The sequence below is a fragment of the Etheostoma spectabile genome, chromosome 19, assembly GCF_008692095.1.
Source record: "Etheostoma spectabile isolate EspeVRDwgs_2016 chromosome 19, UIUC_Espe_1.0, whole genome shotgun sequence".
In the NCBI taxonomy this organism is placed as follows: Eukaryota; Metazoa; Chordata; class Actinopteri; order Perciformes; family Percidae; genus Etheostoma; species Etheostoma spectabile.
The window spans coordinates 8610306-8623611 of record NC_045751.1 but is presented as its reverse complement, the minus strand read 5'-3'; the positions used below and the strand labels follow the sequence as shown (position 1 = coordinate 8623611).

The 13306-nt window shown below is 39.0% G+C and overlaps 1 protein-coding gene across 3 annotated transcripts; it reads left to right on the top strand.

Annotated features, from left to right (window-relative positions):
- The first annotated feature begins 7267 nt into the window (after nt 1-7267).
- LOC116707147 (E3 ubiquitin-protein ligase TRIM39) lies at nt 7268-11343 on the top strand. 3 transcript variants are annotated; one of them, XM_032544369.1, is made up of 10 exons: nt 7268-7365; nt 7818-8055; nt 8158-8524; nt 8750-8845; nt 8936-9169; nt 9261-9408; nt 9516-9537; nt 9646-9715; nt 10063-10185; nt 10598-11343. In XM_032544369.1, the coding sequence occupies exons 1-10, from the start codon at nt 7347-7349 to the stop codon at nt 10997-10999; spliced, it is 1719 nt and encodes a 572-aa protein (XP_032400260.1). In that variant the 5' UTR covers nt 7268-7346; the 3' UTR covers nt 11000-11343. The 3 variants fall into 3 exon arrangements, with proteins under 3 accessions (XP_032400260.1, XP_032400259.1, XP_032400261.1); XM_032544368.1 differs by having other exon boundaries at nt 9516-9542; nt 9651-9715; XM_032544370.1 differs by having other exon boundaries at nt 7307-7369; nt 7821-8055; nt 9516-9542; nt 9651-9715.
- Nucleotides 11344-13306: the final 1963 nt, after the last annotated feature.

Genomic DNA, 13306 nt, shown 5'->3' with positions numbered 1-13306 from the left:
GAAGTCAGGTTGATACACAGCCGACAGAACTAGTGGACAACTGTTAGAATTCATATTATGGCAAGAACCAATCAGCTAAGTAAAGAGAAACGAGTGGCCATCATTACTTGCAGTCACAAAAACCATCAAGCGCTACAATGAAACTGGCTCACATGAGGACCGCCCCAGGAAAGGAAGACCGAGAGTCACCTCTGCTGCTGAGGATAAGTTCATCTGAGTCACCAGCCTCAGAAATTGCAAGTTAACAGCAGCTTAGATTAGAGACCAGATGAAAAGCACACTGAGTTCTATCAGCAGACACATCTATAACACAACTGTTAAGAGGAGACTGCGCAAATCAGGCCTTCATGGTCAAATAGCAGCTAGGAAATCACTAATCATCAAATTTGTTTGGGCCAAGAAACACAAGGAATGGATATTAGACCAGTGGAAATCTGTGCTTTGGTCTGATAAGTCCAAGTTTGAGATCTTTGGCTCCAACCTGCGTGTCTTTATGCAATGCAGAAAAAGGTGACCGGATGGATTCTACATGCCTGGATCCCACCGTGAAGCGTGGAGGAGGAGGTATGATGGTGTGGGGGTGTGGGGGTGCTTTGCTGGTGACACTGTTGGGGATTTATTCCAAATTGAAGGCATACTGAACCAGCATGGCTACCACAGCATCCTGCAGTGGCAGGACCAGGACTAGTTGGACCATCATTTACTTTTCAACAGGACAATGACCCCAAACACACCTCCAGGCTGTGTACGGGCTATTTGACCGAGTGCTGCGCCTCCACAGTCACCGGACCTGAACCAAATCGAGATGGTTTGGGGTGAGCTGGACCGCAGAGTGAAGGCAAAAGGAACAACAAGTGCTGAGCATCTCTGGGAACTCCTTCAAGACTGTTGGGAAACCATTTCAGGTGACTACCTCTTGAAGCTCATCAAGACAATGCCGAGTGTGCAAAGCAGTATTCAGAGCAAAGGGTGGTTACTTTGAAGAAACTAGAATATGAGACATGTTTTTTAGTTATTTCACACTTCTTTGTTAAGTACATAATTCCACATGTGTTCATTCATAGTTTTGATGCCTTCAGTGATAATCTATAATGTAAATAATCTTGAAAATGCATTAAATGAGAAGGTGTGTCCAAACTTTTGGCCTGTACTCGCGCACACACCACACATATATATATATATATATATATATATATATATATATATAATTATTACTTTATGTTATCACTATTATTATTACATCAACTTATATAGTGTGTGTGTGTGTGTGTGTGTGTGTGTGTGTGTGTGTGTGTGTGTGTGTGTGTGTGTGTGTGTGTGTGTGTGTGTGTGGTGTGTGTGTGGTGTGTGTGTGTGTGTGTGTGTGTGTGTGTGTGTGTGTGTGTGTTCCAACTAAAATAAAATACAATTGGAGCAAACCTGTGCATCCAGTTTCCTATATTTGGGTACATGTGTGTAAACACAGTGGTGGAAAATAATTATAAAGCAGCTTATAGCCTGCTTCACTATATGTAATTACAAAAATGTCTACTAATAATAACTTTGAATGTAAATCAGGTGATTTCCAATGCCGTGTACACTAAATGTGTGTTCCTTCCAAAATTATTTCCTAACTTATTTTATAAGCACTGTTATACAAGCGGAAAACTCCCCATACTGGATGTGACATATCAAAGCTTTTTCTCTGGATGGATGATTGACGCAGACATCCCAGCGTCATAGTGTAACAGTTATGTAAGTGTAAAAGAAGTTCCACATTTGGACTACACATCATTCATTACAAAACAGAATCTCATTTTACTACACCAGACTCTGCCTCCATCAGTATGTGCTTTTAGACATTAAGTTTTTGAAACATTAGATTCAAATAAATGAGAAAAACATTTTTTTTCCAACACCGTGTACACTAAATGTGTGTTCCTTCCAAAATGATGTGCCAACTTATTTCCTAAGCACTGTTATACAAGTGGAAAGCTCCCCAAACTGGTTGTGACACATAAAAGATTTTTCTCTTGTTGGATGATTGACACAGACATACAGGTGTTTTGCAATTGGCTTATGTTCACAAACATTTATTTAAGTGTAAAAGACGGTCAACATTTAGAATACATGTCAAGCATTACAAAACAGAATCACATTTTAATACACCGGACTCTGCCTTCTCGAGTATGTGCTTTTAGACATTGAGTTAGTGAAAAAAATGAGAAAAACATTTATTTTTTAAAAATATATAATTCAATGCTATTGGTCAGCCTTTACGTCTTTCTGAGCGTTGTACAAATATTTGTAGAAGAGGTTTTCTTCTGATGACTCTTCCATGAAGACCATATTTGTACAAGTATCTCTTTATAGTGGAACGGTGTAGCACAACTCCAGTGTCTGCCAGGTCTTTCCGGATGGATCATGCAGTCAAACGTGGGTTTGGACATGCTTTTCTCACATGCTGTTCTGATATTTTTCTTGATCTTCCAAATATTGTTTTAACTTCCACTGTTCCTGATGACTGCCATTTCTTAATTACAATCCCGAAAAGAGGATATTGGCATCTACAACAAAACTTTGCTATCTTCTTGTAGCCTTCTCCTGCTTTGTGAGCGTCAACTATTTTCAGTTTTGGTTTTCTAGACAACTGCTTTGAAGAACCCGTGGTGCTGATCGTTGGGGCAAGGTCAGATGAGTCTGGGCATTTAAAACCTTAAGATTGACATCACCTGGTCTATCCAGACGATGATTGAGAACAATCCATGACACTGTCAGGTCTCAGCTTTCCAAAGGGGGCAGTACAAGGTATTAATTTGGCAGGGAACCCAAACTTTTTCTTGGCTTCTTCATGCACATTAGTACAAATTTTTGCCTGGGGTGCCCAAACTTTTGAACCCCACTGTATGTGGCTGCAGTCAGGAACCGGTTGTGTGCCACACCCATGTAAATTGTGAGCTTTGTGAGTGCTGTCAGTGCTTTATGTTTTGTTGCCAAAGCAGCTCTTGTAGGTTTCATTTTAAGACCGGTAAAAAATCTTTGACATGTTTGACAGTTTCATGTAGACTGCACCCCTTAGACTATTTTTGGTTCTCATGTTCAGTTGTGCTGCAGGTCCTGTCAGTCTCCAGTCATGCACTAAGTTACGTTCTTATCCATGCATGTGAAATAAAATACCTACATGACATTTATAATTTTAAGCATTCATTTTATTTAAACAGGGACAATGCACAATTAAAGATGTACTTGTATGAGAACCAAAACAAAAATGTAATGCAATTGAAGTACAAAACAGAATATTAATAAAATACACTTTTACAAACATTTCCTTTTTTAATTACTTAACAAGAATCACCTGCCTGCTTCATTATTAATTATCTTGCACAGGAGAGATTGTGAGATAAGAAACACTTTACTGTGTTAAGATGAGGCAAGGGGAAAAACAGATCAAATCAGATCATTTTTGGGTCACAGGTCAGGGGACAAGATTAATTCAGCCATAATCCAACAACCAAACCTGTTCTGTGTTAAAGTATGAATTTAGATGTGTCTCTAGAGATTGAGCCAGTCTAGGTTGATAAAGGGAATGTTGTTTTCTGGGACTGTCTCCTTTAAAGGGTCTTCACACCTTAGCCTATTTCCCACAGAGATGATAATGCTGACAAGTTATGCTGTTTACTATTATTACTTGAATGTGGAACACTGGACATTTTTCACCCAGGCCGGCGATAGCGAGGGGCAGGGGTGGGCTCAGCCCACAAATCTCAGAGAACACACATGGAATGAGTTCAACATAGAGCTGGGAGCACGAGTGGGCTGATGTATATATTCAAATGCTCTGGTTCTGGGACGTAATATTAAGTCATGTTCATAACTGCGAAACTGTTTGGTGAAATCTGTTTTTTGTATTGGATACTGACTTGTTGAGGTGTTTATACTATTTTGTCAATACCTTTTGCTGTTTATAAGTGTTGTGGACATAAAACATTTCATGACAGATTTGTACAAACAATGACAGAGCATGGGTCTATTTTTTTTTGATATTCTTTATTTTTACGTTTTTCCTATTCAGAACCCGGATGTCACTTGTTTGTTTAACCTTCTTATATTGATTAGTTTGCTTACATTTGTGAAGACAATTATAAAAAAACTTCTGAGGGTGTAAGCTTCCAAGACACTTAATCAATATACTTCCTGAAACAAAATCAAATCCCAAATACTGATAATTGAATTTGGTGTGTTATTCAGTTGTGACCAAAGTGACCAAAAAAATCGACAAAAACATCGACAATGACATCGGAAATTTGTGACAAAAACATTGGGGAAACGGTTACCAAAAAGTCAAAAAAAAAAGTGACAACAGTTTTTGACAAAAAGGGACAAAAACGTCACCAAATTTTTTTGGGGGAAATTTCAAGCCGGGAAAAAAACCAATTTCTATGGTCAATGGGAAGACAACTCAAGGGTTAAATAAACTAAACAAGTCCCTTTGACACAAAGGACAATACAAGGGTTAAATTTAAAGTCCCCAAAACACTGTGACTGCACACCTGAAGTATGAGGCTGCAGTCAGGAACCGGTTGTGCACCACACCCTTAGAAATTCTGAGTGCTGTCAGTGCTTTATGTTTTTTAGACAAAGCAGGTCTTGTAGGTTTCAATTTGAGACCGGTAAAAAATCTTTGACATGTTTGACAGTTTCATGTAGACTGCACCCCTTAGACTATTTTTGGTTCTCATGTTCAGTTGTGCTGCAGGTCCTGTCACTCTCCAGTCATGCACTAAGTTACGTTCTTATCCATGCATGTGAAATAAAATACTTACATGACATTTACAATGTCATGTAATAATTGTATTAATTTAATTAATTTAATTTTAATAAAACAGAATATTCATAATATACACTATTAAGAACATTTCCTTTTTTAATTACTTAACAAGAATCACCTGCCTGCTTCCTTATTCATTGTCTTGCACACAAGAGATTGTGAGATAAGAAACACTTTAATGTGTTAAGATGAGGCAAGGGGAAAAACAGATCAAATCAGATCATTTTTGGGTCACAGGTCAGGGGACAACAAGATTAATTCAGCCATAATCCAACAACCAAACCTGTTCTGTGTTAAAGTATGAATTTATATGTGTCTCTAGAGATTGAGCCAGTCTAGGTTGATAAAGGGAATGTTGTTTTCTGGGACTGTCTCCTTTAAAGGGTCTTCACACCCTAGCCTGTTTCCCACAGAGATGATAATGCTGACAAGTTATGCTGTTTACTATTATTACTTGAATGTGGAACACTGGACATTTTTCACCCAGGCCGGCAATAGCGAGGGGCAGGGGTGGGCTCAGCCCACAAATCTCAGAGAACACACATGGAATGAGTTTATTTTGAATATGCACCAAACAGCAGACAGACACAGTTACTGTAGAGACTAGCTCGTGGACATACTGTAGTGCAGCATTTAGCAGCTAAAGAACCAGATACTTGCCTTTGGAAAAACTGTTTAACAGAGTTAAATGAGATTGAGTATTGGATTAATATTCATTAAGTAGACACAAGTACGACTCCTAGTGAATGATTAAGTTGCTCTGTAACTGCTGGACGTGTAAATAAGCAACTGTTTGCTCCCCATATCAACTTAAAACAATGATACCATGTTGTGTTAACAACATTATTCCATTCTAAAAAGTCGGTTATTGCAAAAGCAAATGAGGTATTTACACTTTACTTAGACTACTGTAAGTATTTCCTTTGTACTTCTACTTCAGTACAAGTCAGTAGGCCTATTACTTTTTCCCCAACATGTATTTGACAGCTTTAGTTACTTTGCAGATACAGATTTACAAACAGTGATTCACCATTTTTCTTCATTATGAGTACTTTTGATAGTTTCAGAACTTTTTGCGAGTAACAGTTGTACTTGAGTGCTCTTTCCATGGCATGACTTTCACTTTTAATGGAGCGTTTTTATATTGCAGTATTAATATAATACTACTTTTACTCAAAGAAAGGATCCAAACTTGAATACGACTGGAGAGTCAGCTGAAAGTAGATTTGGCAACGCTTTACTTAAAGGTGTTTACAAAAGAGTGGCATGACACTGAAATTTGGCTGAGCAAGTTTGTCTTCCTTGAAAGTTCCCAGCAACACAAAGCTCTGTTAATCTGTCAATCTGAACGAACACTAAGAACATTTTCTCATGCTTGACCGTCTGCACACACTTTTAACCTTTGTTTTGTAAGATAAAATCAATGTTTCTTGGCCACCATACCGGTACAATGACGAACTTGAGTATTTGGGATTTACGCACCTGTATCTTGAGAAATAAAATATGTGTAATAAACAACATTTTGTATATAAAAGAAAAGTAAAACGCAAGGCCTCATTGAAAAGTTAGTCCTGAATCATTGGGTTCATTTTGTTAATCCAGAGTTTGTAAGTTGCACAGTTGGGAGCTGGTATTTGGGAAGTTAGCAGTTATAAAAAAGATTTTTTTAAAAAGTATGTGATAAGAAAGATTGTGTGAGCTGTGGGGTTTCGGTGAGGCAGAACAAATGAGTTGTGGTTTCTTTTGTGAGGAAGGAGTGAGAATTTCCCCCCAAAAATGTATTAATAATGAATTAAGGTGTGCAGATGATACAAGAATTGAAGTAGTTGTTTAATTATGATTAAGTTTTCCAACTTTGTCTCAAAAGCCTAGAAGAGAAGACATTTGACAAGTGTTTATTCAGATTTCTCCTGTACTGACTAGTGTATGAATGTTGGTAGAGACGATCTGGTTAGAATCTATGTCACGTTTAGTTTCACACACACATTCATTAACCTGAGGATAATTGATCAGGTTTTGGCTGCTGCTTTATGACACACTTACCGGGAAATTACATAACATGTTAAATGAAACAATAGTTTGGTCTGTCGCTGAGAGCCAAACAATGAATTCCCATGCAAGGACATGTCATCAGGATAAAACTGAATACAATGTGAACTAATTACATACTAACTAACTAACTTATTATTATTATTATTATTATTATTATTATTATTATTACTTTTCACCATTTTCACAACACCTTAATTATGTTAATTATGTAACTACTGTATCACAATATTCCTTTAACTATGTAAATATCCACACACCTTATATTTCTTTATTTGTATTTCTACCATTTGGGCAACTGCAACACAGAGTTTCCCTTCGGGGATCAATAAAGTATTTCTGATTCTGATTCTTATTCTCAACTAAACATACCAGAATGTTTGAGTACTGTAGGGGAGGAGCATCTGCTTATTCAGAGTGACGGAGTATATAAACACCACATCCTGCACGTTCTGCATCTTTTCTGTGTGAGGACGATCAGGAGCTCAACATGACAACCCAGACCACAGGTAACATTTAGGGCAACGCAGCTCCTTCGCCGGGACTTTAACTACCTCAACTCTTCTAATCAAAAATATAATCATATATGGTGTCTTGTAAAATCTCATGGAGGCTTGGTGTACTTCTATGCATGACACACACCATTTCTATAAAACAATTAAAATCATGAACATGAGGTACTTTCAGTTTGGTTCATATTATATAATAAAATATTATCCCAGGTCTAAAACAGTACCTATTTTAACGTTTGGGATTGCAGGCTACAAGGAATAATTATGCACAATTAAGAACAATTTTAGATTATGGTGCGTTCCTTGGAAAACTTTCTAATTTCTAATTATTTAGTGACCGAGAAATGTGAGGCTCTTTTAGAATCTTCCTGTGCACAATATGAAACTGCGTGGAAACATTTCACTCCGACTTGAATGTTTAAGTAATATAATGTGTTATTTTTCTTCAGAACCAAACATGGCGCTTGATGTGTCGTTTGAGGAGCAGTTCAACTGCTGCATCTGTCTGGACATCTACACCAAGCCTGCCACCATCCCATGTGGACACACCTTCTGCCTGGACTGCATCGACGGCTTCTGGGACACTAAGACCAAGGCTGAGTGTCCGCTGTGCAAAGAGACATTCAGAAAGCGTCCAGAACTCAGGACCAACCAAGGATATGAAGAAATCCTTCTTCTCTATTTAAGGTTGGTTTCTTTTCTTTTTTTTGTCAAACTGGTTCTTTTAGAAAAACATATAAAGCAAAATATTAGAATTGAGATTTGACATAATTTAATTTGAATCAAAAGGTCTCAGGAGGGCAATGGTGACGGTGTGGGAAGCAGGAGAACTTCCCTTGTCCCACCTTTGGAGGCTGAAGAGATTCCCTGCGACATCTGCCGCGGAGACAAGTCTCCATCATTCAAGTCGTGCCTCGTGTGCCAGGCGTCTTATTGTGAACTTCACCTCACACCGCACCTGAGGGATCCAGCGCTGCACAGACACCGACTTACTGATCCGGCCACCTTCGCCACCAGTCACCTCTGCAGAAAGCACCACAAGCCGCTGACAATGTTCTGCAAGAAGGACCAGAAGTCTGTTTGTGTTCAATGCACAGAGAGGAAACACAAACACCACCAGACCGTCCCCGTGGAGCAGGCGAACAAGAGGGTGAAGGTGAGGAAAGGTTTTATTTCATCAACTTCCCTTAAACTCAGCCTTAAAAAAGGCTACTTTCCTTCTTTTGTATGAATATAGAAAGCTGTTTCTGTATTTTGATAGGTGAGAAACATAACTCATATTTCTCATCAATCATAACTAACATATTTCCCCTTTAAGACTTTGTAACTTTTCCTTCAGCATTATATTCAAAATTGTATTTTTTTTTAAAACATTTTGCAGATTCGTTTGAGGGAGACGGTATCCAGCATTCAACCGATGATCCAGGCCAGACTGAGAAAAGTGAATGAAATTAAAAAATCAGTGGCACTAAGCAAAGTAAGTTCTTGTTTGGATGCATGTGCAAAAAGAGCATGTCTGTTTTTATCTGTAAATGAATTTACATGTTTCTATTGTTTCAATCAACAGCAAATCACAGAGAGGGAGATAGAGAGCAGTGCTCAGGTGTGCAGCATGCTGATAAGCGCCATCGAGAGACAGCATGCCGGGCTGGTGGAGGAGCTGGAGAAGAGGCAGCAAGAAGCTGAGAGGAGAGCCCAGGAGCTGTTCCAGGAGCTGGAGCAGGAACTCAATGATCTGCAGATGAGGAGCAGCGAACTGCAGTACCTGGAGCAAACTCGGAACCCTATTCACCTCATACAGGTAAGATACCTCAACGGCATTTATCCTGATCTGCATCAGCATTTAAAGAACTGTACTCATGAGAAACCTGTCCATCCTTCCCCATCTTTAGAGTTTCCCGTCTCTAAAGCGACTCCCTTCCACTAGAGAATGGTCTGAGGTCGCAGTCCACTCAGATAACTGCATGGGGGCGGTGACGAGAGCCGTCTCCAAGCTTGGGGACATCTGCCAGGAACTTGCCAACAAACTATCCGCAAAAGGTTGGTACATCCTTTGTGAGAAAGTGATTATCTACGTCACAAAATGACTAGAGATTGTTGTGGAAATCAGTGCATAAAAATAACCTTTTACTTCTACCTTTTTGCAGAAGCAGACAAACTGGATCAATATGCAGGTGTGTTCACAATCTCACATCCACTGCTTATTTCTGTAAACTAGTTTAACCTTGGTTAGTTCACCTTTTTATTACCTGTCTCACTGTTTTTCTTCTTTGGTTCTGCAGTCAATGTCACTCTGGATCCTGATACTGCTTCAGGCTGGCTGGTCCTGTCTCCAGACAGAAAGAAGGTATTGTCTGACTTCTGATCATTAAATGAAATGTGTAAAGAACACAGTCCTTCTAGGAAAATACTAGGTCTTCAGAGTAGATTGGATTTCTTCTCACATTTAGAGTCTGTGAAGACAGTGAATTTTTCAGAAATTGGTCTAGCTTTTACATTATAAACATCTCCTGCTGTGGGACATTTTACTGTAATAGAGAAGGAAAATATAAGACATATCGTCACATGAAAGATGGAAAGAATTGTGTTGTGAGAATCAAATTCAAAGGGGAGTCAGATCAAATTCTTGCTAGTAAGGCAAATGTTTAGTAAGATGAAGATGATGATGATAACAATGAAAATGTTAATTAACAGGTGAGTGTCAGCAGCAAGAAGAACTATTGTCCATTCCCAGACAGTCCTCAGCGCTTTGACTCCTGCGTCTGTGTTTTGGGGAAACAAAGCTTTGCATCTGGAAGACGCTACTGGGTTGTTGAGGTGAGAAGCTCAGAAACAAGTAAACACACTTTAAAATTAAACAAATCCAGTAGAATGTGTCCTGCCAGCAAAGATGTACACCAGCAGATTTAACAGTTGAAAAACGACCAATTTCCGTTAAGACCAGCAGTGTACAGAAGAAATACACAACAAAATACATTTTTACATATCTTTCCTAAAGAATTTGGAATTTCTGACCCAATGTGACTCTGTACTTAGCTTTGATCTTTGTAGAACTTGCACAAATTAGTAGTTTTTAACCTTTAGGAGTCTAGCAATTCAAATCAGTCTTAACGCACATGTTCTACGTGTAGTAAATTCTAACACAGCCGACCTGAAGTGAATCCCAGCACTTAAACTACATTTAAAGGAACGATGCATGTCTGACTCTAGTCAGTTCATTGTGTTTCAGGTTGGGGATAAAACAGACTGGGATGTCGGCGTGGCCAGGGAGTCCATCAACAGGAAGGGGGTCCTCACGGTGTCTCCCAGCAGCGGGTACTGGGCGATCTGCCGGAGGAAAGGGAGCAGTCTCAGCGCCTGTGCCGGTCCCTCCGTCACCCTCCACCTCAAGGAAACCCCCAAGAAAGTGGGCGTGTTCCTGGACTACGAGGAAGGGTCGGTGTCCTTCTACGACGCAGAAGCAAAGACCCACATTTACACTTACAGCGGGTGTGACTTCTCTGAGCTCCTCTACCCGTACTTTAACCCCTGTGTCCAAGAAGATGGGAAGAACGCCGCCCCGCTGATTATCTGTCCTGTAGACGGAGGAGTCAGGGAAGGTCGGGACATAACCATTGAGTCAGCTGCATAAGGTGTCATAAGAAAGGATGATGCTAACTGATGTAAAAAAAAATAAGTTTATATATATTATATTATATTAGGTCTATATTTATTGTACTGCAATAATATTTAATTGTACTACAATGATATTTGACCAACACTGGCCTGCAACAGGCCGACAACCATGAGTAAAAGTTTTCATTTTATTATGAAATAATCTTTTCAAAATGATACAGCACTTGTACATAAATGTAAATAAAATGTGTTAAATGTTGTCGAATGCACTGTGAAACCTCATCCATAGCCTAAATGGGCAATGGATAACTTAAAATTGTGAAACTGAAAATAAAAGTTGTGTGCTGACGATAAAAACTGTCAGATTGTGTCATTTTGCAATTAGCTTTTTTCTATTCTCTCCTGTTTAATTGCAAGTATTTAAGTTTCTCATAAAGTCAATTCTGCTTAACAATTTGTACACAAATTGAGTCACATGTTAGATTCATTTCTAAATAATTTCGCAATTTTTATAAGTTGCACCACAAAATGAACAAATGTTTCAATGGAAAGTCTTTGTCTTATTCAACCTTTAGTTCCTCAGTTGCATTTTTTTCCAACTAACACGCTCTGTGGGTGCATGACATGTTGTTTTGGCCTTAATCACAATTTTTGCCACTTTGGCTTTTGTAATCCGATCGCAATATTTTACCAAACAAATACATACGTACTGTTTGTATGGAACACAAAAGGCCAATGCCCCACTGTGCATTTGTGGAACACAATAAACAGACTATTGTACATGGGTTATTTTTTTGTTAACTGTAACCTGATGATTTAAACACCCTTGCATGAGGACTAACTTGAATTTGAACATTTAAAGTAGTGGATGTTTAAAGGTGCTTTAATCAAAATATTAAAAAAAGATTTGGGATTGCCTCCACACAGCTCTCACAGACCGTTCTACAACTTATACTGGCGCTTTGTCACAGCCAAGGATACTCACTGTTTTTTTTTTTAATTTAAATCTGTTGATTAATCCCCTGTGGGGAAATTACAATTCCCACTCTGTCCACACTTTGTTAGTTTTACACATAGTCCTGAAGTACACACACATGCTCAGGATCTATAAATGCGCTAATGGAGAGATGTCAGAGTGAGTGGGCTGCCAGGCGAACCAGCACCTTGAGCGGGTGATGCGGTGCCTTGCTCAACAGCACCTGGCAGTGCCCAGGAGGTGAAGTGGCATCTCTCCAGCCACCAATCCACTACAATTTTTGGTCCATACGGGGACCATACAGTGACCCTCCGGTTCCCAACCCAACTCCCTACGGACTGAGCTACTGCCACCCCTAGTCCAACCAGCAGGTTTCGATGGTCAAACTCTCTTCCGATCTTTTGTCTTTACCTTCAGCTCCCTCCCTGACAATCCTCACTCTACGATATGAAACGCTCGTCCTGCGTCCGGCGCCTATAAGCCTCTTCAAAATCTGCAGTTGGTAAAACATTAATGGTAATTAAAACACATGGGTAGAAGAAGGTGAAATAATGACACACAGCCCTAATTGAACACCACAAATAAAAACATGCAAATCAACACTACAAAATAAAAGCATCCCAGGCCTAAAGCAACACAACTAAACATGCAAACTGAAATTGGATCAATAATTAAAGTACATCAAATAAATTAACATGCAAAATAGATGACAAATAAGGAATAAAGAAAGCATAGCAAACCAAAACATACACAGGTTTAGGGACCAAAACTACTTAGTTAAGTTTAGAAAAAGATTTTGTTTTTTTGTTGAAATTAATACATTTGTTACACTGCACCTTAGTATTTATACCAGAGCACCAGGTGTAAGATAGAGAAGAGGTTGGGTCGGATGGGTGGCTCCCAAAACAGAGGACTTTCAAGCAGGGAATGGAGTTCATCCCTGAAGAAGTTAAGGGGAAAATACCGGACTTTTAACAAAGTAACATAGTAAGTTAGTTAGTTCATATTGTTTTCAACTTGATCCTGAGGACATGTTGTCCTTGCATGGGAATTGAATGTTTGGCTCTCAGCAACAGACCACAGGATTTTTTTCTTTCATCATTGTTTTCAGGTATGTGAGTCATACAGCAGCAGCCAAAACACGATCAATTATGCTCAAGTGAATGAACGTGAGTATGTGTGTAAACAAAATGTGACGTAGATCACTGGATCATCTTAACCAATATTCATCAATCTATATATCTACAATACTATTCAATACAGGAAAAATCTAAACAACTACTCATCAAATGCCTTGTCTTTCAGGCTTTTGAGAGAAAGTTGGGAAACCTATCATCACATTGACAG

Bases quoted from the DNA above. Each gene is read 5' to 3' on its own strand.
- LOC116707147 (XM_032544369.1), top strand. The intron at 9,409-9,515 runs GTTGGTACATCC...ACCTTTTTGCAG, and splicing joins CAACAAACTATCCGCAAAAG to AAGCAGACAAACTGGATCAA. The intron at 9,716-10,062 runs GTATTGTCTGAC...GTTAATTAACAG, and splicing joins TGTCTCCAGACAGAAAGAAG to GTGAGTGTCAGCAGCAAGAA.